The sequence below is a fragment of the Schistocerca gregaria genome, chromosome 1, assembly GCF_023897955.1.
Source record: "Schistocerca gregaria isolate iqSchGreg1 chromosome 1, iqSchGreg1.2, whole genome shotgun sequence".
Lineage (NCBI taxonomy): Eukaryota > Metazoa > Arthropoda > Insecta > Orthoptera > Acrididae > Schistocerca > Schistocerca gregaria.
This window is the reverse complement of record NC_064920.1, coordinates 745,697,065-745,720,532: the sequence shown is the minus strand read 5'-3', so window position 1 is coordinate 745,720,532 and position 23,468 is coordinate 745,697,065. Positions and strand designations below refer to the sequence as shown.

Here is a 23,468-nt window from a genome sequence, read left to right as displayed (position 1 = left end):
ATCTAAATAAGCACAATAACCCTGGGTTCGGTGTGGGGCGGCGGTGGGGTGAGTGGACTGCTGTAGCCTGTTGTGGGGTTGTGAACCACTGAGGGCTATGGCGGGAACGAAGCCTCTTCGTCGTTTCTATGTCCTCAGTTCCATACAATACAATACAATCATCAAAATTAGTTAACAATAAATGTGAACTTGCTACCCATTTAGAACATGTTTGGAGGCAATAAAGCCTAATTGGTTAAACTTTAAAACATTTTCAAGTAAGTTATTTAAAATCCCGCATGCCCGAAAGTTTTGTGAACTTGAAGTCTCTGCCTCCAAGCTTGAGTTATGCGTCCTTTGCTTAGTTATTTAGCCTAGTTTGCTTCAACTCTGTTTCGTCGGCTGAATCAGTATCTATCAACTCAGACTGAAGGAGACTGTCGTCGAGAAACGTACAGACGTGGATGAACTGAAAGCGTTCGGATGTTATCTTACCACTGCGCAACTTCGTTTGACTTTCTAATGCAGCTTATGCAGTGTCAGTTTGATTCTCTTCCTGATACCATAGGTCGATCTTGAAATTGAAGATGGAGAAAGGCGAAGGCGATATCTACAGTCACCCTGGTAACAGTCGGAAGTTTGGTGATCTCCACCTACACGTCTGCAGTCATCATGTCTACTCACGTTTATGGCTAAATCGTACAGCAGCTTCGGCACATGAGGTCGCAAGAGAGTTAGGGCTTTGCTAGACTCAAATAAATTGACGGAGGCTGGCCGTGACTGAATTCACAGGCGTGGTGCACGGGTAATTCTTATTTCTTTCGATTATTCACTCATTATATTCACGCAGCTCCATTACGCTTATTGAATCAGTTAGGAAGCTGTTTATCATTGTCGTACATACCCGCACCAGACAGCCTTCCCACACCCTTACTGTTCTTTCCCTTGCAATCGATTTCATGTATCAACCGGTTGGCTGTGTGATTCCTATGTTAAAACTAATATACGGTTGCTGAGATACAGCCTTGTTTAAAACTGTACGATTTCTACCAGCCCAGGAATCTAAGGCTGTGTCAAAGTACAAAGACATAACAAAAAAATTGTTAAACACAGAGTTTCTCAAAATTTCATTTTGATGAAGACATTCTTAGAGGTATCTGCTGGTAAACCTTTCGGGATGTGAGGTTGTGGTCCAAGAAACTCTTCTGTTCCTGACGTTTCGTCCAGAACTGCACTGGACGTCCTCAGAGGCGCTCTTCCGCTGAGTCTTGCCGAAAGGTTTACCAGCAGCTATGTCATCCGGTCGTGGAAGCCTACATTCTGTGTTTCTTAGATGTGTTGAAACATAGGTCAATCTACCAAACAGTTATTTGCAACCGGTTGGCTGTGTGATTCCTATGTGAAATGTTGTAATGTTTTCTGCTAGTCTGTGCACGCACAATAACTTGTAATAAAATTGGGATTCACCAGCGCCTTACGTTTAATTTCTTAATTAGTAGATCCCCCTCATGAGAAATATCAGCATAAAAATTATCGAAATGTCGATACATGGAATTCACTGCAAGGGGCACTTTACTATCAAATTGTATTAAATTAAATCCGATCAATAATTTCACTAAGCATCTGGATTTCAGCGAGCGATTTGCCTTTCAGTAGGTCCAGCTAGTGCACACCTGACATGCTCATGTACGATCTTACGCAAAATGACTATAGTGACACTGTTTCTGTGCTTGAAGAGGCTCTCATGGAATAGGAGACGAGTTAATAATGTGTCTGAAAAATTGCTTTCATTAAATTCATTTGTAATAATAAGCAATGAGTCCTGGTAGGGGCGTTAAGAGAACACATCGAAACAGAGGATAACTGACAATATATAATTGTATAACGCACATAGAGATGAAACAAGAGACAAAGAAAAGAAAGAAATGTGGGAGGAGTTAATCCAGTGGAAAGAATGATGACTGAAAAAAGAAAGGTCTAGATGAGGGCAGTAATGCTTTCCAAATACAGTTGTAATGTGTGTCACAATTCCCTCTGCAGTAGTTAATACTACAGCAAATATTCCTCGGTACTTATCTTTATTATTGTTACGACAAGTAAGTCGTATAGCGAGAAATACATAGTGTTACCCGTGTGGAGCTGAGCAAGTTGAACATAATTCAGAGTAAAGTAAACAACAAACGTGTGCAGTGACACTGGAACCTCGGAATATACCAGTCTTCTTCGCAGTAGCGATTTTGAACGCTGCAGATAGGTTACCAGCTGAATGTCCCGTTACAAAATCCAGCACTCCGAATGGCACCTGAATCGTTGCGATTTCTAGTAGACGTTAGCCACAGACCAAACTGCAAGTACACCTCAGTGCAAGATGTGCAGAATCGTGTACCGAGGACGACGATGTATGACGATGGCAGAAAACTTGAATGCCTGCCACTGCAAGAATGTTGCACAGTTAGTGCGGGCAAATCAGACAGGATGAGAAGAAGACCGCGCTTTAACGATGCAACATGCCACTTTCTATAAAAGGTCAAACTGTCATTTACAAATCTAAAGGTTTAAACCTTCATCAGGTGTATTTGTATGTGTTAATATGACATAAATGTGTTGTGTTACGGCCTTGGGATAACCTGTCGCAATGTTTCCAGTGCTTTCTCTGCCATCACATATAAACTGTCACATTGTAAACAAAGCTTGCGACCACTGTAGATAGTGCCACAGCTTACCCCAAAGTCGTAACACAACACAGCTATGTCATATTAACATATAAATTAATATATGAATATAATTTAATTTAATTTATAATGTAACATAATTTACTTTAATATTAATATATTAACACATAATATTAAACTTTGAAACTCAATGTGGATATAAGTAAAAAGTGACAGGTAGCAGCACACTTGTTGTTTGACTCGATTTCAATAACAGTGAAGGTAAAGCGTAACCTAAAATTTTCGAAAATGTTCAAATGTGTGTGAAATCTTATGGGACTTAACTGCTACGGTCATCAGTCCCTAAGCTTACACACTACTTAACCTAAATTGTCCTAACGAGAAACTCACACACCCATGCCCGAGGGTGGACTCGAACCTCCGTCGGCAGCAGCCGCACAGTCCATGATTGCAGCGCCCTAGACCGCTCGGATAATCCCGCGCGGCTCTAAAATTTTCGAATAAAAAATAAAATGAAATAAAAAACAATTTTTTACATCGTACTTCTGTTGACATTAGCAGAACATTAGGTCATTCATTTATATCTCTGCACTAAAAGTTCAGTCATAGTGCAACAGTACAGAAACGCACTTCACGACGCCAATGAAAGACACTATCGATTAAGCACCCTAAAACTGCAAATTTTGGGGTCATAGTAGATGCTGGACATCGTCAGCGTATGCATATGGCTGCGGTATTGCGAAATCGTATTGTTATCAAATGGGTTTTCGCAGAGTTTACTCCTGCCGATAACCTTTTCACGTATCTGTAGCCGCAATCACTTGTGTCGGAGGATTACCGACTAATCTCAGCCCTGTGGTTGTTGATCCCCACTACGCGGCAACCTAATACTCGCGTCGTACACGAGCTGATTACAGATCGTTATTATAAATAGCGACCATGCTAGTGTGTACGTACTGAGGAACACAGTAGCCGCGCCACGCGAAGGGGACCACTCCAGTCTGCACAAGTGTTGCCTGCACTGAGAAGTTTGCTAATCCTCGCTGATCCTTACTGAACGCCGCTCATTGAGGTGAGCCGACGACAGCAGTTTCATCAGCTTTACAAGCTATTCTTTAGAAATAATAATGTCGTTCCTGCAGAATTAGTTTTATCATGTTGTCTTGTCAACTCTGCCGCCCGAAGATATCGCTGCTGATTTCAAACACATTAAGGAGATGATTAGCTTTTCTGGAATATTAATGCATTGTATGTCTAGATTTCCTCGAGATTCCAAATTAACATCTGAAGCACCTGTCTTTGGCATCGACAAGTATTGTGTTCAGTTTATTTTAAAACTCAGTAAGACTAACGCTGTTTATACTGACAGTTTTGGATTAGTATTCCGTGGAAACTGTTGTTTTGGCAGTATCTCCAACGAAAGATCACAGTCTTTACGTTGTTTCTAAACGTACATAATTTAAACTAGAAAAATTTCAAAACGCGAAAGGATCCAGAAGAAAGGGTGGGGGACGGAGGGACGAATAAAAATTATACGTCTGAATTCAAGATCACAAAATGGCTGCTATTCACTGACGAATGCACGCAAGTCGACACCGATGAAATGTTGAGGACGCGACAGCCATTCACAACACTCCGGGAAATTGGTTGAGCCAATCATTCCATTGGGCATGTTAAATTAGTAGCGATTTTCAAAGCAAAAATTTCGAGCATTCGTTGAAAAGAATAACTAGTATTTGAAGAAAATGCAATCGCGTGATTTTCCAAAATTACTTCAGGACCAAGAGGGGATGACTCCGCCGGCCGCTGTGGCCGAACGGTTCTAGGCGCTTCAGTCTGGAACCGCGTGACCGCTACGGCCGCAGGCTCGAATCCTGCCTCGGGCATGGATGTGTGTGATGTCCTTAGGTTAGTTAGGTTTAAGTAGTTCTATGTTCTAGGAGACTGATGACCTGAGATGTTAAGTCCCATAGTGTTCAGAACCATTTGAACCTTTTTTGGGGATGAGTCTCCAGTATGACTACAGCCAATTTCCTTCCTCACCTTCCAAAATTCAAGTACTATTTCTTCTCAAATAACCTCCATAATGATCATATTTTAACACTAAATTGCAAAATATTCACCTTGATTGCCGAAATAATTTCATTTATCATCTCGTGATGTGTTTCGGAAGCATCCCACCACCAGATCGGTTAAAATCGGTACAGTGTCTTTCCAGTATATCCTTGAATGCTTCGAGAGACGATAAATAAAATCTGATTATTGGTTTACCATTTAGTACCAATGTGATCGCAGATTTACTCAGATGCTTTTTGTCTAATGTGGTAAACTCGATCCTTTGCATTTTTATTGTCGCACGCCTTCGTTTTCCGTGCAAAACATTGCCGACTCATCACCAACAAACGTTAATACAGAAGGGGCCCTTTAAGAAAAACTGGAAATCTTTCTACTGCCACTGTTTCCTACTGCTGTGTTGTTAGCAAAAACAAGCATTATTTGCTGCCTTTGTTTCCACAAATAGAAAACAACAGCTCATAAATATTAATTTTCCTCCTCTTATCCCGGTTACCTTGCTTATAAATAAAGTGCCTTTGTTCCATGGTTGTGCAAGACTTCAATGAACGCCTACTGTAACCCCAGAAGATACCTGAAAAACGATAGACAAACTTTTAATTCTTGTCTTTCCTGATTAAAAACAAGCTCAAGGAAACTGAAGCTCTCCGCAACGTCACCAACCAAGCACAGTAGAGGATACATGCAGCACCTTGATGTTGCACCTAACAAATTTTTGGTGTTTCATTTCATGACTGTATACGAGAGCTGTAAGGCTGAATTTCAAGACATCAATAGTGCCGTAAAGTGAATTCGATGTTTAACGTTCTCCGACGTACCACATATCTACAGGCGTTAACTTAGCACCCACAAGCACCTCGGAGCAAAAATCATCTTCCACTATCAAAAATCTGCTGATAATTTATACAAGGAATGCAAGAATATTGTTTATAACAAGTTAGTACATCCCAGACGCTGAGGATAATGTTCACAGACGAGAGGTTCAGTTCATTTAATTTGTGTGTCATACAGAAAATAAAGAAGCAAAAATGTCAATTTGTATTATGTAGTCCAGAATTAAATTTCCCTTGACGTATTTGTGAGTAAGTCATTGGTCTCTCATTTATATGCATCGACCTTCAACTGAGTGAATGGTTGTTTCCTCAGATCAGTGTCTCATATGTGTGTCTGTGCTGTGTGGATGATGATGAAAGCTTGCAAAATGTTGTGTTGTATTTGTGTTTTAATAGAACCCTATGCCGGCCGGTGTGGCCGTGCGGTTCTAGACGCTTCAGTCTGGAACCGCGTGACCGCTACGGTCGGAGGTTCGAACCCTGCCTCGGGCATGGATGTGTGTGATGTCCTTAGGTTAGTTATGTTTAAGTAGTTCTAAGTTCTAGGGGACTGGTGACCACAGATGTTAAGTCCCATAGTGCTCAGAGCCATTTTGAATGGAAACCTATGGACGTAAAAGGAGTGGAGAGAGTGGAACTCGGTACCGAAATACAGAGCACACCTACTGCATAATATGAAGGGTTATCACACAATATGTCAGGCCCTCGTTTGAAGACCTTTTAGAAATTCGACTTGATCAGTTCAGCAACACCACAAGAAAACTAAAACCGGAAGGCCGAACGGAGATCTCAGGTTTGCTCTTTATACATACAAGTCAAATGTCTTAATGGGAATGTCACTTTTCTCAAAAGTGTAAAAGAAATTAATAATAATACAAGAAAAGCAATTACTTTAAAAGTAGAAATGCGAATCAAAATTCCAGTGTATAGCAGCTTCGTGCCCCTTTTTTTTGGTAGCAATCACGAGACCCCATGGAAGGGCTTAAGATTTAATCCCTGATCACACACGAGGGTGATTCATATGAAAACGTGTCGGTCCTGACGCTGGTCTAGCTGTGAAGTGCTAGACTGGAAAGCGAGAGGTTTTAGGATCGAATCCCGGTCGGAACACTAAATTTTCAGTCTGTATTTATCATTCCTCTCTCAGTATTGTGAGAAGTCATCAGAAATTACAGTGGTTCGGAGTCCACGTTAAACTGTAGGACCTGTTTTCGCGGTTGGATAACTGGGATATGTTATGGAGACGCAAGTCACCGAACTGGCGTCAACTCAACATCTAACGGTGTTCACGCCTTTATTTACGAGAATACTAAACACGAGCAAAAGTAATGCACTCTAGTGGCAGTTGTACGTGTCAGATAGTTGTAAGACACATCATCCTCAAACCCGGCCATCGAGTCACAAGTAATATGTAAACCATAAAAGTGCAATAAAATTCCTGAAAGTTGTGCTGTCGATTTGGCTATTGGCAGGATTTATCATTGGTTTTCAACGAATGACCGACAGTTTGCAGCTTGTCGTTTCACAGGAACGGAAGCTGTGTCAGTGCAAAGATGGCCGCTGCATTGTCCACCTCCAGCGCACTGAAACCGTGATCTGTAACACGTTTGTTAGTAGCGAAGCTGTTAAATTACTGTAATTGGGTCGTGGGATGAAAGTGAGACAGGGTGATTGGTGTGTATCCCTGTAGCATGTGTACCAGTGGTGGAGTAAGTTTAAAAGAGGCCCAACTTCAGTGGAAGAGGCTCTACGCCCTGCTCAGGCAAACCGCGTAGAACGAACGAAGACATTGCGGTAGTGGAATAGCTTCTGGAGGAAAACAGGGACTGTAAAGGAGATGGCCGTTATTCTGGATATTGGTGCCGCTTCAGCACACGTTATTGTCCACGACGTGCTGCGATTCACTAAAGTGTTTGCAAAATTGGTCACTTTATATTTCGGTCACGGAACTAATTTATTTTTAAAATGTCGTTACTATTATCACTACTTAGTAAGACAGTAATATTGAGTAGATAAGTTATGAATAATTACCCTTTTTCCCAAAAATCTGCGGTAACACATGATTGTGGGAATCACAGATTTTGAAACGAATGTATAAACTACATCTTCCTCACACAGTCCGCTGACTACATACATGCATTTTACTTTGTTCCATGCATCTATGGCAGTAAATTGAGATAGGTACATCAGTTATGCCTAAATGTCTCCTAAAATCCGTTCTGCAGTCGTAGGTTGCTGCGGTTAGACCAGAAATTGATCCATCATTCATTTCTCAATAATGAAAGTAGGTGCTATAATGCCGTATGGGCTAAACTTCACTATTATTTTTATTATTATTACACTACTGGCCATTAAAATTGCTACACCAAGAAGAAATGCAAATGATAAACGGGTATTCATTGGACAAATATATTATGCTAGGAATGACATGTCATTACATTTTCACGCAATTTGGGTGCATAGACCCTGAGAAATCAGTACCCAGAACAACCACTTCTGGCCGTACGCCTGGGCATTGAGTCAAACAGAGCTTGGAAGGCGTGTACAGGTACAGCTGCCCATGCAGCTTCAACACGATACCACAGTTCATCAGTATTAGTGACTGGCGTATTGTGATGAGCCAGTTGCTCGGCCACCATTGACCAGACGTTTTCAATTGGTGAGAGATCTGGAGAATGTGCTGGCCAGGGCAGCAGTCGAACATTTTCTGTATTAAGAAAGGCCCGTACAGGACCTGCAACATGCGGTCGTGCATTATCCTGCAGAAATGTAGGGTTTCGCAGAGATCGAATGAAGGATAGAGCCACGAGTTGTAACACATTTGAAATGCAACGTCCACTGATCGAAGTACCGTCAATGCGAACAAGAGGTGACCGAGACGTGTAACCAATAGCACCCCATACCATCAAGGCGAGTGATACGCCAGTATGGCGATGACGAATCACGCTTCCAATGAGCGTTCACCGCGATGTCGCCAAACTCGGATGCGACCATCATGATGCTGCAAACAGAACCTGGATTCATCCGAACAAATGACGTTTTGCCATTCGTGCAGCCAGGTTCGTCGTTGAGTACACCATCGCCGGCGCTCCTGTATGTGTTTCAGGATCAAGGGTAACCGCAGCCATGGTCTCCGAGCTGATAGTCCACGCTGCTGCAAACGTCGTCGACCTGTTCGTGCAGATGGTTGTTGTCTTGCAAACGTCCCCATCTGTTGACTCAGGGATCGAGACGTGGCTGCATGATCCGTTACAGCAATGCGGATAAGGTGCCTGTCATCTCGACTGCTAGTGATACGAGGCCGTTGGGATCCAGCACGGCGTTCCGTATTCATCTGTTGACTCAGGGATCGAGACGTGGTTGCACGATCCGTTACAGCATTGCGGATAAGGTGCCTGTCATCTCGACTGCTAGTGATACGAGGCCGTTGGGATCCAGCACGGCGTTCCGTATTACCCTCCTGAACCCACCGATTCCATATTCTGCTAACAGTCATTGGATCTGGACCAACGCGAGCAGCAGTGTCGCAATACGATAAACCGCAATCGCGATAGGCCATAATCGGACCTTTATCAAAGACGGAAACGTGATGGTAAGCATTTCTCCTCCTTACACGAGGCATCACAACGATCCAGCAGGCAACGCCGGTCAACTGCCGTTTTTGTATGAGAAATCGGTTGGAAACTTCCCTGATGTCAGCACGTTGTAGGTGTCACCACCGGCGCCAACCTTGTGTGAATGGTCTGAAATTCTAATCATTTGCATATCACAGCATCTTCTTCCTGTCGGTTAAATTTTGCGTCTGTAGCACGTCATCGTCGTGGTGTAGGAATTTTAATGGCCAGTAGTGTATTATTTCTGACAGTGGTGAGGCACAAAGCAGTTACAGTTTGAAAGCTATTAAACCTGCCATTTCAGAAGTAAGAGGTGAGGTAATCACATGTTTTACGAACATTCGGCCTAAATATAGCGCACATGTTTTAATTTATTCGGTTATAAATGGTGGCGCAGGATGTGGGTGAAGAAAGTGTCGCTAGGAAGAGGAGTGTCGCAGAGGAAGCATGTTTTGTAATAAGTGTCTACACTCGATGTGGACAGTTAGCTTTCCTTTAGGAGAAGGGATTTAGGTAACACACACCATGCAGTCAGAAAAAAAAAGGTTCAAGTAAGTGACAGTGTCTCATTGTTTAATGAAACACCTACAATAAAATACATTTATCTTCCATCATTTGCTAAATGAAAGTGATCAAAGAAAATTGTTTTAGATTCTAAAGTTTGGTGAGGTGCTGATACTGAGAGTGGTGGGGTAAAAGGGGACAGGGTAGTACCAGTTAGTACATGATTGCCCTCCTGGGTAATGGTCTCACAAAAGTTTGCGAACCGATGCTCTAGGTCGATAATAAACCAAACACAGGCTTGGACAAATATATTATTACAAGAGACTATTATGACGAAAACAAGGTGTTTTCATTTGTAAATAACAGACTTCAGCTATCAGTAGTCCTTTTGAAATATTATTGGCAGATCTAGTTTCAGCTAGAAACTATCAATTCTCAATGCACTACCATTTTTGATCAATTGAATAGTATTCAATGAACTGTGGATGAAGCCTGAGCAAGAGGCATTAAATGCATTGACAAAAATGATAGTGCATTGAGAATGGCGAGTTTCTGCCTGAAATCTAGATCTGCCAATAAAATTTCAAAAAGACGACTGATAGCTGAAGTCTGTAATTTACAAGTCAATATAACAGCCTTCTGGACGAGAGGTAACCTGAGGTAATTTTTTATAACAGCCGACTAAGCACTGAGACGAGGCTACGAGCGCTACTGTGTGTGTCTGCCCAGGGCCGACATGGTGTCCCGCCTGCCCCCGCTGGTGCTGCTGGCCGCGCTGCCGCCTGCGCTGCTGCTGCCCGCCGGCACGGGAATAGGAAGTGAGGCCCGCACGACGCCAACCGCGCAGCAGCTGTACGACTCGCTCCCAGAGCCAGGTGAGCGGCCCTTCGTTCTGCTACCCACTCTCCTCTACTCCACACGCCATTACGATGTCCCAGGTACCGACTCACTACCGCCTACGAAGCGTATGACAACGCAATTTGAAATTATGGAGTACGTCGTGTAGATGAAAATATCCTGGCAACCGGTTGTAGTTTTAGGCAATAGCTCGTAACAGTGACTGTGGCAAGATCATTCCTATATTTTTAAAATCGCACGCTCTTCGAGTCCAGTCAGTTGTGGATAACCTTGTTGCGCTATTTCGACCAGAGTCCATCTTCTTTCCACCCCAGGAGAACTGTAGTCATCACAGACCAGTCAGAAGGAAGTCGTGCATGTAATGAAGGACGTTGTCAGCCCAGTCAAGTGAAGCTTGTAGGTTCTGTTCATTTTGACAATATCTGCAGTTCCTGTGTATCTTCCCGGAATAGAAACGCAGTAACGGCAGTAAAACGCCTTACAGTTCCGTTTCTGCTTTGCTGTATTTGCACTAAAAGCTCTGACTGTTTTCCTGCAAACCACAAGACAGCAAGCGCTTCCGTCGCCGCCAGCGAACTCCTCCCTCGGTCGGACTCCCGACACTGAGAAACGCTTCCTTCCCTCGGGTAAAGCACCGTCGTTCGTTGCAGAGCGCGAGCCGTTCCTGGCCTACGAGCTGGCGCTGGGGCTGGAGCAGGTGGCGAGCAGAAACGCGTCGCTGGCGGGCGCGGCTGCGGAGGCGCTCGGCCGACTCGCGCCGTCCACCGGCCACGTGCAGCCCCAGAGCGGGTCGCTGGCCGACAAGCTGCACCACCTCTACGGCATCCCCAACGATCTGCTCGTCAAGTTCCAGGTGAGTTACACCTCTCCAGCTATAGCCTTTTCTTATACCGGGTGATCAAAAAGTCAGTATTAATTTGAAAACTGAATAAATCAAGGAATGATGTACAATTTGACACACATGCTTGGAGTGACATGGGGTTTTATTAGACCCAAACAAATACAAACGTTCAAAAAATGTCCGACAGATGGCGCTTCATCTGACCAGAATAGCAATAATTAGCATAACAAAGTAAGACAAAGCAAAGATGATGTTCTTTACAGGCAATCCTCAATATGTCCACCATCATTCCTTAACAATAGCTGTAGTCGAGGAATAATGTTGTAAACAGCACTCTAAAGCATGTCCGGAGTTATGGTGAGGCATTGGCGACGGATGTTGTCTTTCAGCATCCCTAGAGATATTGGTCGATCACGATACACTTGCGACTTCAGGTAACCCCAAAGCCAATAATCGCACGGACTGAGTTCTGGGGACCTTTCAGGCCAAGCATGAAGAAAGTGGCAACTGAGCACACGATCATCACCAAACGACGCGAGCAAGAGATCTTTCACGCGTCTAGAAATATGGGGTATTTCACTTTTTTTGTTCTAGTATAACCCCATGTCATTCCAAGCATGTGTATCAATTTTTACCTCTCTATCTACAGTATTACGTCGTTTATTAAGTTTTCAAAATTATACTGACTTTTTGATCACCCGGTAGATACAGGGTGTGTCCGGAATGTAAGTGAAATGATTATTTCCTGCCAACCCGGAACGTTGCATTGTTGCGACTGGCGGTTGAAAACTTTGTGGGACGTTTTGGGAAGGCAACACGTTCCTCGCCAGTTGCGCGGCGGTAGTTGCCCAGTGCAGACTGTTCGTAGTGTGTATCTATGTTCCAGTGACGCATCGGCAGACCAAAATGCGACGATTCACTCAATAACAGAGGTATGTCATTAAATTTCGTGTTAAGTTTGCGAAATCGGGCTCAGAGACCGTCACAAAGCTTAAACGAGATTATGAGATGGAAGTGATGTCCCAAAACGTGACTTACCTATGACACAAGAATGTTCTCGGAGGGGAGAGAGGATATCGACGATGAACGCCCGTCCATCTCTCTCATGTTGACGAGGATGTGTGCAAGGTGGAGAAAGTTTTCGTCTCAGACCGACGCTTCAGTGTGCATTTGATGCCAGAACAGTGTAGGACACCGAAAACTGTAGTGCATGAAATTCGTACTGAACGCTGGACCATGGAAGACCTGCGCGAAGATTGTTCCGAAGGTGCTATCAGATGAAGAAAAGGCTGGTCGTTCAACACTCGCGCGTGACTTTTGGAGTGTTGAGAAAATGAGCGAAGTATTTTTGATAAGAAATAACGAGCAACGAAACATGGGTTTTAGAATACGATCCTGAATCAAAAAGACGAAGTGCATAGCGGCACACGAAGGCTTTCCCAAAGCCGAAAACGGCAAGAATGACGAAATCGTGGGAGAAGGAGATGCTCATCTTTTCTGCCAGGTTCCTATAACACTGTTTCACACGAGTATGTGGCACTTCCGTGTCCTTCATAGTGATCACTCAGCATCTGACGCTGTTCGTGCCTCTTGTATACCCCAAGAGACCCCTCATCTTTTTTTATTTCAAAGGCATTGGCAACTCCGAGTTCGTTCCACAGGAACAAACTGTCAACAGTCGATTTTACTTGAAAATCCAAGAGAGGCTGCGAGACGGGGTGCGTCGCTTCAGCAGAGAGATAAGTGGAAACGGGTGATTCCAGCACGACGACGGGCCGTCTCTTACCGCCTTTGTTGTTAGCGAGTTCCTGGCCAGTGCACGGTATAGAAACACTGCCCCAGCCACTATGCTGTTCCGCGCTAGCATCAGGGGACTTCTTTTTGTTTTCTCGAATAAAGAGAAACGTAAAGGACCATCATTTTTGGGTGGTTGACGCCGTGAAAGCGCCGCGACGAGGTGTCTGAAGGAGGTTCCTGTCAGTGTGTTCCAGGAAGTCTATCACACCTGGTAGAATCGCTCGGAAAAGTGTATTGACGCCCAAGGTTACCACTTTGAGGAATAGTGAACGTTTTTACTTTTATTTTCAATAAACTGTTTTTTAGGGATTTATTTACCAGCCCAGCCCTGAACACAATCCCTGACAAAAAAGTGAAGTACTCAGAAGACAATCTCGGACGTTAATATCTCTTCATATGCGGATACAATCTGTAGGTACGTCAATAATTGGAGCAGTAATTCTATGTGTTCTCCTTCGTGTTGTTACCAAGTCTCCTGGGGTATACAAGAGGCGCGAGCAGCGTCAGATGCTGAGTGATCACTATGAATGACACGGACGTGCCACATACTCGTGTGAGACAGTGTTATAGGAACCTGGCAGAATTGGAATGTTGTCTTATTGTGCGTCTTCAGAGATGCGAGGCGTTTCGATGTGCAGTGGCCTGATGTTAGACTGGATGTGACGACCACGACAGAGGGTCGCCAGTCTTGTCGTAGACCCTTGAACCTCCTTTGACATTCTGAGTCATCACTTGGCATTGACCGGAGACTAACAGCAGCCCAACTAGGGAATTACTATCCCGATTGTTTCGAGTGATGCTAATACTGGGAGCCATGAGCTGTTGATGAATGGTTTTGCATTGTGTTCAGTGGTGAATTGCAGTTGTGTACTACGCCAGAAGCCACTGGGTATGACGCTACCTCATAGCTGGTGCTGACTGGAGGAATTCTAATGGAACAACGGTATGTCATGGGTATCCTGCACCCTCATGTATTACCCTTCATGGAACAGTATTTTGGTGCAGTTTTTCGACAATACAGTGCTTGTCCACAAATCGCACGAGTCTCTCTGAACTATCTGTATGTGTTGAGGTACTCTCACAGCCAGAAAAATCCCCAGATCTGCCCTAGTAGCACACATGAGGGACCGGCTTGAACGACAACACAGTTCCAGTGGTAGTGTGCAAGATATCAAGGACCAGTTATGACAAATATTGGCTGGCTGGCCTCAGAAGAGGATACAACAGCATTACGACACCCTTCCCAACCGAAACACTGCAATCATCTAGGCCACAGGAGCTGGATCACCATATCGCTACGTGTCCTGTTACTTCCCAGTTCTCCACAAACTTGGATCGATTTTGTAATCAATTAAAAACATAACATACCCTCTCAACTCATGAGATGTCATTTCGGTTCCTCCTCCTCTTCTGCAAGCTCCAATTTTTTGTCAGGCAGTTAAGTAGTAGTCTTTCGCCTTATCTTGAATGGATATTCATGTCTTTCGTATGCGTTGCTGTTACCATATTTTCGTTTCCTATCATCCACATCTACATTTATACTCCGCAAGCCACCCAACGGTGTGTGGCACAGAGCACTTTAAGTGCCACTGTCATTATCTCCCTCTTCTGTTCCAGTCGCGTATGGTTCGCGGGAAGAACGACTGTCTGAAAGCCTCCGTGCGCGCTCGAATCTCTAATTTTACATTCGTGATCTCCTCGGGAGGTATAAGTAGGGGGAAGCAATATATTCGATACCTCATCCAGAAACGCACCCTCTCGAAACCTGGCGAGCAAGCTACACCGCTATGCAGAGCGCCTCTCTTGCAGAGTCTGCCACTTTGCTAAACATCTCCGTAACGCTACCACGCTTACCAAATAACCCTGTGACGAAACGCGCCGCTCTTATTTGGATCTTCTCTATCTCCTCCGTCAACCCGATGTGGTAAGAATCCCACACTGTTGAGCAATACTTAAATATACTGTAGGTCGAACCTCCTTTGTTGATGGACTACATTTTCTAAGGACTCTCCCAATGAATCCCAACCTAGTACCCGCCTTCCCAACAATTAATTTGATATGATCATTCCACTTCAAATCGTTCCGCACGCATACTCCCAGATATTTTACATAAGTAACTGCTACCACTGTTTGTTCCGCTATCATATAATCATACAATAAAGGATCATTCTTTCGATGTATTCGCAATACATTACATTTGTCTACGATAAGGGTCAGTTGCCACTCCCTACACCAAGTGCCTATCCGCTGCAGATCTTCCTGCATTTCGCTACAATTTTCTAATGCTGCAACTTCTTTGTATACTACAGCATCATCCGCGAAACGCCGCATGGAACTTCCGACACTATCTACGAGGTCATTTATATATATTGTGAAAAGCAATGGTCCCATAACACTCCCCTGTTGCACGCCAGAGGTTACTTTAACGTCTGTAGACGTCTCTCCATTGAGAACAACTGTTTGCTAAAAACTCTTCAATCCAGCCACACAGCTGATCTGATATTCCGTAGGCTCTTACTTTGTTTCTCAGGCGACAGTGCGGAACTGTATCGAACGATTTCCGGAAGTCAAGGAAAATAGCATCTACCTGGGAGCCTGTATCTAATATTTTCTGGGTCTCATGAACAAATAAAGCGAGTTGGCTCTCACACGATCGCTGTTTCCGATGTTGATTCCTACAGAGTAGATTCTGGGTTTCCAAAAACAACATGATACTCGAGCAAAAAACATGTTCTAAAATTCTACAAAAGATCGACGTCAGAGATATAGGTCTATAGTTTTGCGCATCTGCTCGACGACCCTTCTTGAAGACTGGGACTACCTGTGCTCTTTTCCAATCATTTGTAACCTTCCATTCCTCTAGAGACTTGCGGTACACGGCTGTTAGAATGGGGGGAAAGTTCTTTCGCGTACTCTGTGTAGAATCGAATTGGTATCCCGTCAGGTCCAAGGTCCAGTGGACTTTCCTCTGTTGAGTGATTTCAGTTGCTTTTCTATTCCTTGGATACTTATATCGATGTCAGCCATTTTTTCGTTTGTGCGAGGATTTAGAGAAGGAACTGCAGTGCGGTCTTCCTCTGTGAAACAGCTTGGGAAAAAGGTGTTTAGTATTTCAGCTTTATGCGTGTCATTCTCTGTTTCAATGCCATCATCATCCCGGAGTGTCTGAAAATGCTGTTTCGAGCCACTTACTGATTTAACGTAAGACCAGAACTTCCTAGGATTTTCTGTTAAGTCGGTACATAGAATTTTACTTTCGAATTCACTTAACGCTTCACGCATAGCCCTCCTTACGCTAACTTTGACACCGTTTGGCTTCTGTTTGTCTGAGAGGTTTTGGCTGCGCTTAAACTTGCAGTGAAGCTCTCTTTCCTTTCGCAGTAGTTTCCTAACTTTGTTGTTGAACCACGGTGGGTTTTTCCCGTCCCTCACAGTTTTACTCGGCACGTACCTGTCTAAAACGCATTTTACAATTGCCTTTAACTTTTTCCATAAACACTCAACATTGTCAGTGTCGGAACAGAAATTTTCGTTTTGATCTGTTAGGTAGTCTGAAATCTGCCTTCTATTACTCTTGCTAAGCAGATAAACCTTCCTCCCTTTTTTTAATATTTCTATTAACTTCCATATTCAGGGATGCTGCAACGGCCTTATGAACACTGATTCCCTGTTCTGCACTTACAGAGTCGAAAAGTTCGGGTCTGTTTGTTATCAGTAGGTCCAAGATGTTATCTCCACGAGTCAGTTCTCTGTTTAATTGCTCGAGGTAATTTTCGGATAGTGCACTCAGTATAATGTCACTCGATGCTCTGTCCCTACCACCCGTCCTAAACATCTGAGTGTCCCAGTCTATATCTGGTAAATTGAAATCTCCACCTAAGACTATAATGCCAATATTCGACGGTGTCCGAGTACCATACCAGCAAACAGAGAACAACTTGGGTGTAACATCTGATGAGCATCTCGTCTGAGAAAGAAGATACCATCGCTGAATCCAGGCAAACTTCAACTAGCTACCATCCCTCCCAGAAGTTTAGGCACGTATTTCTACAAGATGTGGAACGTAAACTTGTGGAGTCACTCGTTCTGCCGAACCTCCGTACCTCCGTTATTACTATATCATCCAATATGGCATCAGTAGTGATAACTCCAGACGGTTAGAACTAACCATGAATGCTTGCATCCATTACATCTGCACCAACCGTTTATTTGACCATATCAGTGCTTCACACGCTCTGTAACGATAACTGAGGCCACACGAATTTTCTGACTACCAGAAGCCAATTTCTTCTTCATCGCCTCCTCAGTGCGCAAGCACCTCAGTAGGCCTACCTCATTTCAAAGATAACAATCACAAGGTCACGCTTATCTAGCACTCCGGCTGTACCCATCCATAAAACAAATAATTCGTGATCACTTTCACTGATGCCATTCTCCGCCTCTGAAACAGGCTGCCTTACACTATCCGCACAATTCTATGTTGTGTTATTAAGAGAAAACTGAAGCACTTCCTTCCGTCCGCCTCAAAAATTTCTCCCAAAATTAAACTATGTGACCAGTCATTTCTTTCAAACAGTAAAGCAAATACTCCCATCTCCTCTCAGTTACTCTGGTTTCTTTTCTCATTTCTCATTCAGTCATCCCTCTTTCGCAACTTCATTACATGTTTTCGTCTCGATCTTTCTCGTCCTCTCTCTCTTTCTCTCTCTCTCTCTCTCTCTCTCTCTCTCTCTCTCTCTCATTTCCATCCGTTTTGTCACATTCATTGCTGCTAACACTCATAGATTAAATCTACCTTCTCTGTAATTTGTCTTTCTTCTTGTATTCATTAATAACGTATATAAAGAGGTTTTTTGTGCACAATTTATGTCACAGTAATTTCTAAATGTGCGAGTCTGTATTAGATGCAACTTCTAACATGCTCGTTGTAATGAATGTAACGAACAATAGTAAGGAGAAGGCCCAATTAGACTTAAGAGAAAGCGTCATGGCCTTAATTTTGCCGTGGTAAATAAAGAAATGAATACTTTCATCTCTGCATACCTATTACACACAACGCCCTCAATAATTTATTCCACATACCTAATTCCTTCTCTAAAATGTCTCTCTTCAATTGCTTCTTTCAGCAGTTCTATTCCAGACAGCTATGTTTGACTAACCTGTCGCTTCTTCCGGTGTATTTTTTCCACGTATTTCTTTCCCCTCCTTCCATCCTTTTCTTTCTAACAGCTTTCTATTTCGTTCTTCATCTGCTCACTGAAATTTTTACGTCCTGTTGGAGTACCGCACTTCAGATGCCTACAGTTCCTTCTTATAGCGTTTTCCCACTGTCTGAAGTTCACTTCTACTCACTGCTCACACTTAACAAACTTCGTGTGAGTTATGACTCTGCAATAATGAACAACTACACTAATAACGGTATACCCAGTAGAAAACAATTTTGATTCTCCACCAATAACATTGTTTACAAATTCCGTCATCAAAGGATTAAATAATAAATAATCAATATTAGATATTTTTGTAGTCTATGTGAAACAGTTTCTGTGTAAATCACATTTATTTGTAAGCTAATGTACCTATTTTTTCTAATATCATTTTGAATGTCAAATGTTACTACATTCTGAAGAAACTCATCCTTAAGGAATTAAGTTACCATATGATAAAGGTGCGCAGCAAGAATAATACGTGTTTTTTCATCCAAAGTTGTCCAGCAGTCAGTTCTTTAAGATATTTAGTATCTGATCAACAGTATTAGCGTACAAATTTTCTCTTGTCAAGAAAGTGTTCAAACTAATAATGATATACATAATTATAATAGTGGAAATAAAAATTAACTTTGTTTGTATTTACTAAAACTGGTATTGGCTCAGAATGGAGTAAATGTTGCTGGAACCATAAACTTTAACTATTTACTCAGTAACCAATGACATTAAATACCTGACAGAGAGAAACGCTTAATTAGAAAGTAATGTACAATATTTCATGGTAGCCAGCGCAGCTACTCTTGGCAATACTGAGACACTGAAATGAATGGAATACTTAATAATAACTGTCGTTCACTGTCTTTTCACTGGTGTATTTAATTCGCAGAAGTAGATTTCAAAGCACATCTTCATTATCAAGTCTTCAATTGTTAAACGAATGACTTCGTTGTGTCTGCATAATATAATAGAATGTCTAAGACAGCCTGGTGCGTGCAGCTGTTAGTGTAAACAACTTGTAGAAGTTACTTCCACACTATTTTATAAATAACAGAAATCTGGAAAATTCAAAGATGCATGTTTTTCACTTGTTAATGTCACAGTGCAAGGACTCTGATAACCAGCTGAAGCACTGCCGATGAAGTTTTACTTTGAAATGTACTTTCATGAAGCACAAACGCTATTGAAAAGACAGTAGAAGGACTTCGTACTGAATTTTTATGTAAAGTGTAAAAGTACTTTCTGAGCAACTTCTGCTTGAAAGATGATTTCTATTCAGAAATTTGTACTTGATTTAGCACAGTATTTTTATACACTATTGTTATTAAAATGTATATTTTTCTCTTTTGTGAGCTCTTTTGCAAATTATTAACATGTAGTCATAAACAAATGTAAATTAATGTAACAACCCTATGAAATAGGTAACTAACTAAAATTTTGTGCTCAAACGATGGTTTTTATGTTTTACCTGTATTTACGCATTTCAGAATTTCGTGTCACGTAGCCGATATTCATGGTGTTTACTTTCCGCTAACATCAACTGCGGTTGAACTCTTGTGTTCACAGAACCTGCCAACACCGAGTGATTTCGATATCAACATGTACATTTGGGTGAAGATCTCGACGCACCCAACATTCCAGCAGATGGTGCAGCTGGCGGCCACGGGACAGTATTGCGTGGGCGTCAACTGTTACAGCCTGCAGGAGCCGTGGGGCAACTGCTGTCCATTCTGAGGTCTCCGTCTCCCTTCTCACACTACACCATTCATCGTCATTGCTTCTGAAAACACTGATACAGAAAATCGCATTGTATTTGTACATTTTGTTCCTAAATAATCCATTTAACTTATTTATTTGTTTCACGAAGCATCACAAACTTTTTGTAACAGTCATGACCATTATGTGTTGATTCGTTGTTAGAGAGATCGATATGTTAGTAATAATGATAAGTAATACTTGCAGTAAAAAAAAACTCATCATTGTGACCAAGGTCATATTTGTAATAAACCAATTATACTTTCTTAAACAATATCATTTTCCTTCACATTTTCCGGGAATACCTTCTTTTAAAGCTGAAGATGTTCCAGTAGAGGTTCGTAAAATTTTAAATTAAGAGAACTATTGATCTACTTTATTTAAAATCAAATTTCTACCTGTACAGTATGAGTAACGATCAATACCTAGCACATTTACATTAAAACGCTCAGTAGAGATCATAGGTTTATCATACCACGCTACTCGACGACTTTGGAAAAACCCGATAATGACAAGCATACTGTGCGTAATTTTAAGGAACGTTTATCTCTTCCCTTTTAGAAAAATGTTATGATTTCTTAAATGTCTCGTCTCATGGAACGGCATTGTTCTTTTACCTGTGAAGAATATTGGAATCCTTAGAGACAACGCCACAAAACTGCTATACTAATCAATACTTTTTTTTAACTGGTCCATTGTTTGTTCTTCCACCTCTACAGCAACATACTCCATCGAGCTATAATTTATGCACTCTAAGTCACTTAAACTGAACTGCCAAAGTTCTAATCCAATTAACAACATTTTCTCGATATCCATATATCTGTTAAAACTACATAGTTATAAACTGATTTGAGCTGTTATATTATTTTGTGGCCAGATGCACTTATTTTGGTGTGACTCATCTTGATGTGAACTAACACATGCAGGCAAAGCTAACAGAGAACGCATAATACAACACACTGGCCCACTGCAGAGTGCAGCAACCTTTTGCCATGGCGAAGTTTCCTACTCCACCCAGTTATGCTAAACTTAACACTGCCGCTAGTAGGGTTTCCTCACTTACACACCAGCCACTAGTTGGAGAAGCTTCAAACTAGCGTCATTCTGCAACTAGACTGCTCGGTGGATGCACTATAAACTTTCTTGATGACACGCTGGGCTCGATTCGGCTGTAAGTAGTTCAATTAAGATGATAGAAAAACTGTTCCCATATCAATCTATTTAGGGAACAGGCGGTAGCGGGAAGGGAAAAGGTGATGGCATTCATTTTTTCACTAAATTGTGAATTAGTGCCCCAAATTAAATCTCAAACCTCTCTGAAAAGTCTACGGCAGTATAGGTATGAACACTGTCAATCAGTTGGAAAGTTTAAGCTTAAAAGCCACTTGGTTATAGTACATGCTAACACTGACTTTCACTCTCAGCAGGTAGACAGTGCAGGTTCTGCCGCCAAGTGTGTTGTTGCCAGAATTTCTAGACATTCTTCCTCGATGCGCTTTGTAATGCAGGTGACTCGACGGTCGGTGCAGATGTTGGGTGTAGTGGAAATTCGACGTCTATAAACATTTCTGTGTGCTGATTTCATTTCCACTCTGATGTGTTGAGAGCTCAGTCAGGGGGTGTGTCTAGGTGCTGACCTGATTTCTGTTATTGTTGCTCAAATGTATCAGGCACTGCATTTTCTACGTCAGGGAGCACATGTAAACGTAATGAATAATAATAACAATAATAACAATAACAAACACTGAGAGGAAGAGGAATGGGTTAGTACTTACATCTAACCGTGAAAGTCAGTTTTTCTTCTGTTTGGGGGTCGTAGATCTCTAATGATGCTTCATGATGATGATCACCCTTTCACTCTAGTGTACAGAGCGCGAGTGAAAATGGCTACCGAGCTTGGACGCTTTGTATGAGTGGTGACGTAGATGACTGCAGCACTGCAGATACTGAAACGACTATTTCAGGCTGGCAACGTTGCAGACTATCCACCATCTTGGTCCGCCATTTTGGACCGTAATGTCATCACTGAAGTTATGGAGCACCATATTGGATCTACATCTTGAATTCTAAACTTGTAATCATGCCGACTGAGCTTGTACTCTCAGGATCGTCGTCTTCGATTGCTCACCATACAGATTGTTGTAACATCAGTCATCTTGTTTAGTGAGCTGATGTTTTAGTAGTTGGGAGTGGATGGCCGAGATTTTAGTAACTGAAGAGGATGAACTGAATGACCTTTAATGAAAAATTCATTTGCGCCAGCCCAGTAATTTCGGAGGCTACAGTGGAGATTCCATCGTGGCTGTGGGACCAACAGTTTGCAAGGTGACTTCAGGCAGCACCGATCCGCCAGTAATGGCCACAGATTCCTTTCTGTAAATGAGATCAGCGTAGAAACAACGGGCCACATTCAGCGTTAACACCCTCGGAATATCACAGGCAACAAATGAGACGAATATGAAAAGATTAGATTATATCAAAGCTATTCTGAAGGAATTTTTCTTTAAAATTTATAAATGCAACATTAAGAAACTACATAACCCTTAAAAACAACTCTAAAATCCACATATTCTCATTTAACACTCGTGCAGGCGCGCCTATATATACAATGCACCAACCACAAATAACATTTGCTTGTAGCGTTCCACTGTTGATTTACAATTGCTAGCCTGTATCTATTCCTTCATTATTGCTTTAGCTAACACTGTACTAAGTTGTACTGTCGTACGTCCAAGTGAGTATTAGTAATATAAAATATACAGCGAGCTAAGTGAGAGAAAATTTACGATCCGTGCAAAATAATGACCCAGATACCAAGCTGGCAACTCAGTCCCACAACTAAGCAGTTTTCTAAAAGGTAATTAGTAATCGAATAAGCCGTTGGCTGGGATGTGATGAAATTGTGCTGTTTAATGCTTCCGGTGGGTCATTACTGTGGGGTGGCACTTGTGTGCGACCACAGAGTGATGTAGTGAACGGTTATTATTATTTAATGATTTAGCTCACATAATGTAAATTTATTTTATCTTTGAATAATTAAACTAAGATTTAAATATGATTTTGCTCGTGCATGTTTACCCTGGCAACATAAAGACAGCTGTTCTTTACACGTATACAAAGTGCACCACGTACCCGCTCATGTTATAACAAAACAAAGCCCTCGCCACTAAACGATGAAGCCGTGCACGGTGCCGCCTGATCACCTGAAATCTTGTGACAGGCCACAACAAAGTGTTCCACCTTTTGATTGATGCCTGACTAAAACACTTGGCAATGTGCCAACAGGTTCCTGCGAGAGACCCTCCAGTGAACCTGACGTAGTGACCAGAGGACTTTTGCCA

General features: G+C 42.3%; 1 protein-coding gene across 1 annotated transcript; it reads left to right on the top strand.

Annotated features, from left to right (window-relative positions):
- Positions 1 to 3,606: 3,606 nt before the first annotated feature.
- LOC126303193 (uncharacterized) lies at positions 3,607 to 20,398 on the top strand. The gene is made up of 4 exons (XM_049991785.1): positions 3,607 to 3,723; positions 10,405 to 10,550; positions 11,184 to 11,386; positions 19,939 to 20,398. The coding sequence occupies exons 2-4, from the start codon at positions 10,412 to 10,414 to the stop codon at positions 20,104 to 20,106; spliced, it is 510 nt and encodes a 169-aa protein (XP_049847742.1). The 5' UTR covers positions 3,607 to 3,723; positions 10,405 to 10,411; the 3' UTR covers positions 20,107 to 20,398.
- Positions 20,399 to 23,468: the final 3,070 nt, after the last annotated feature.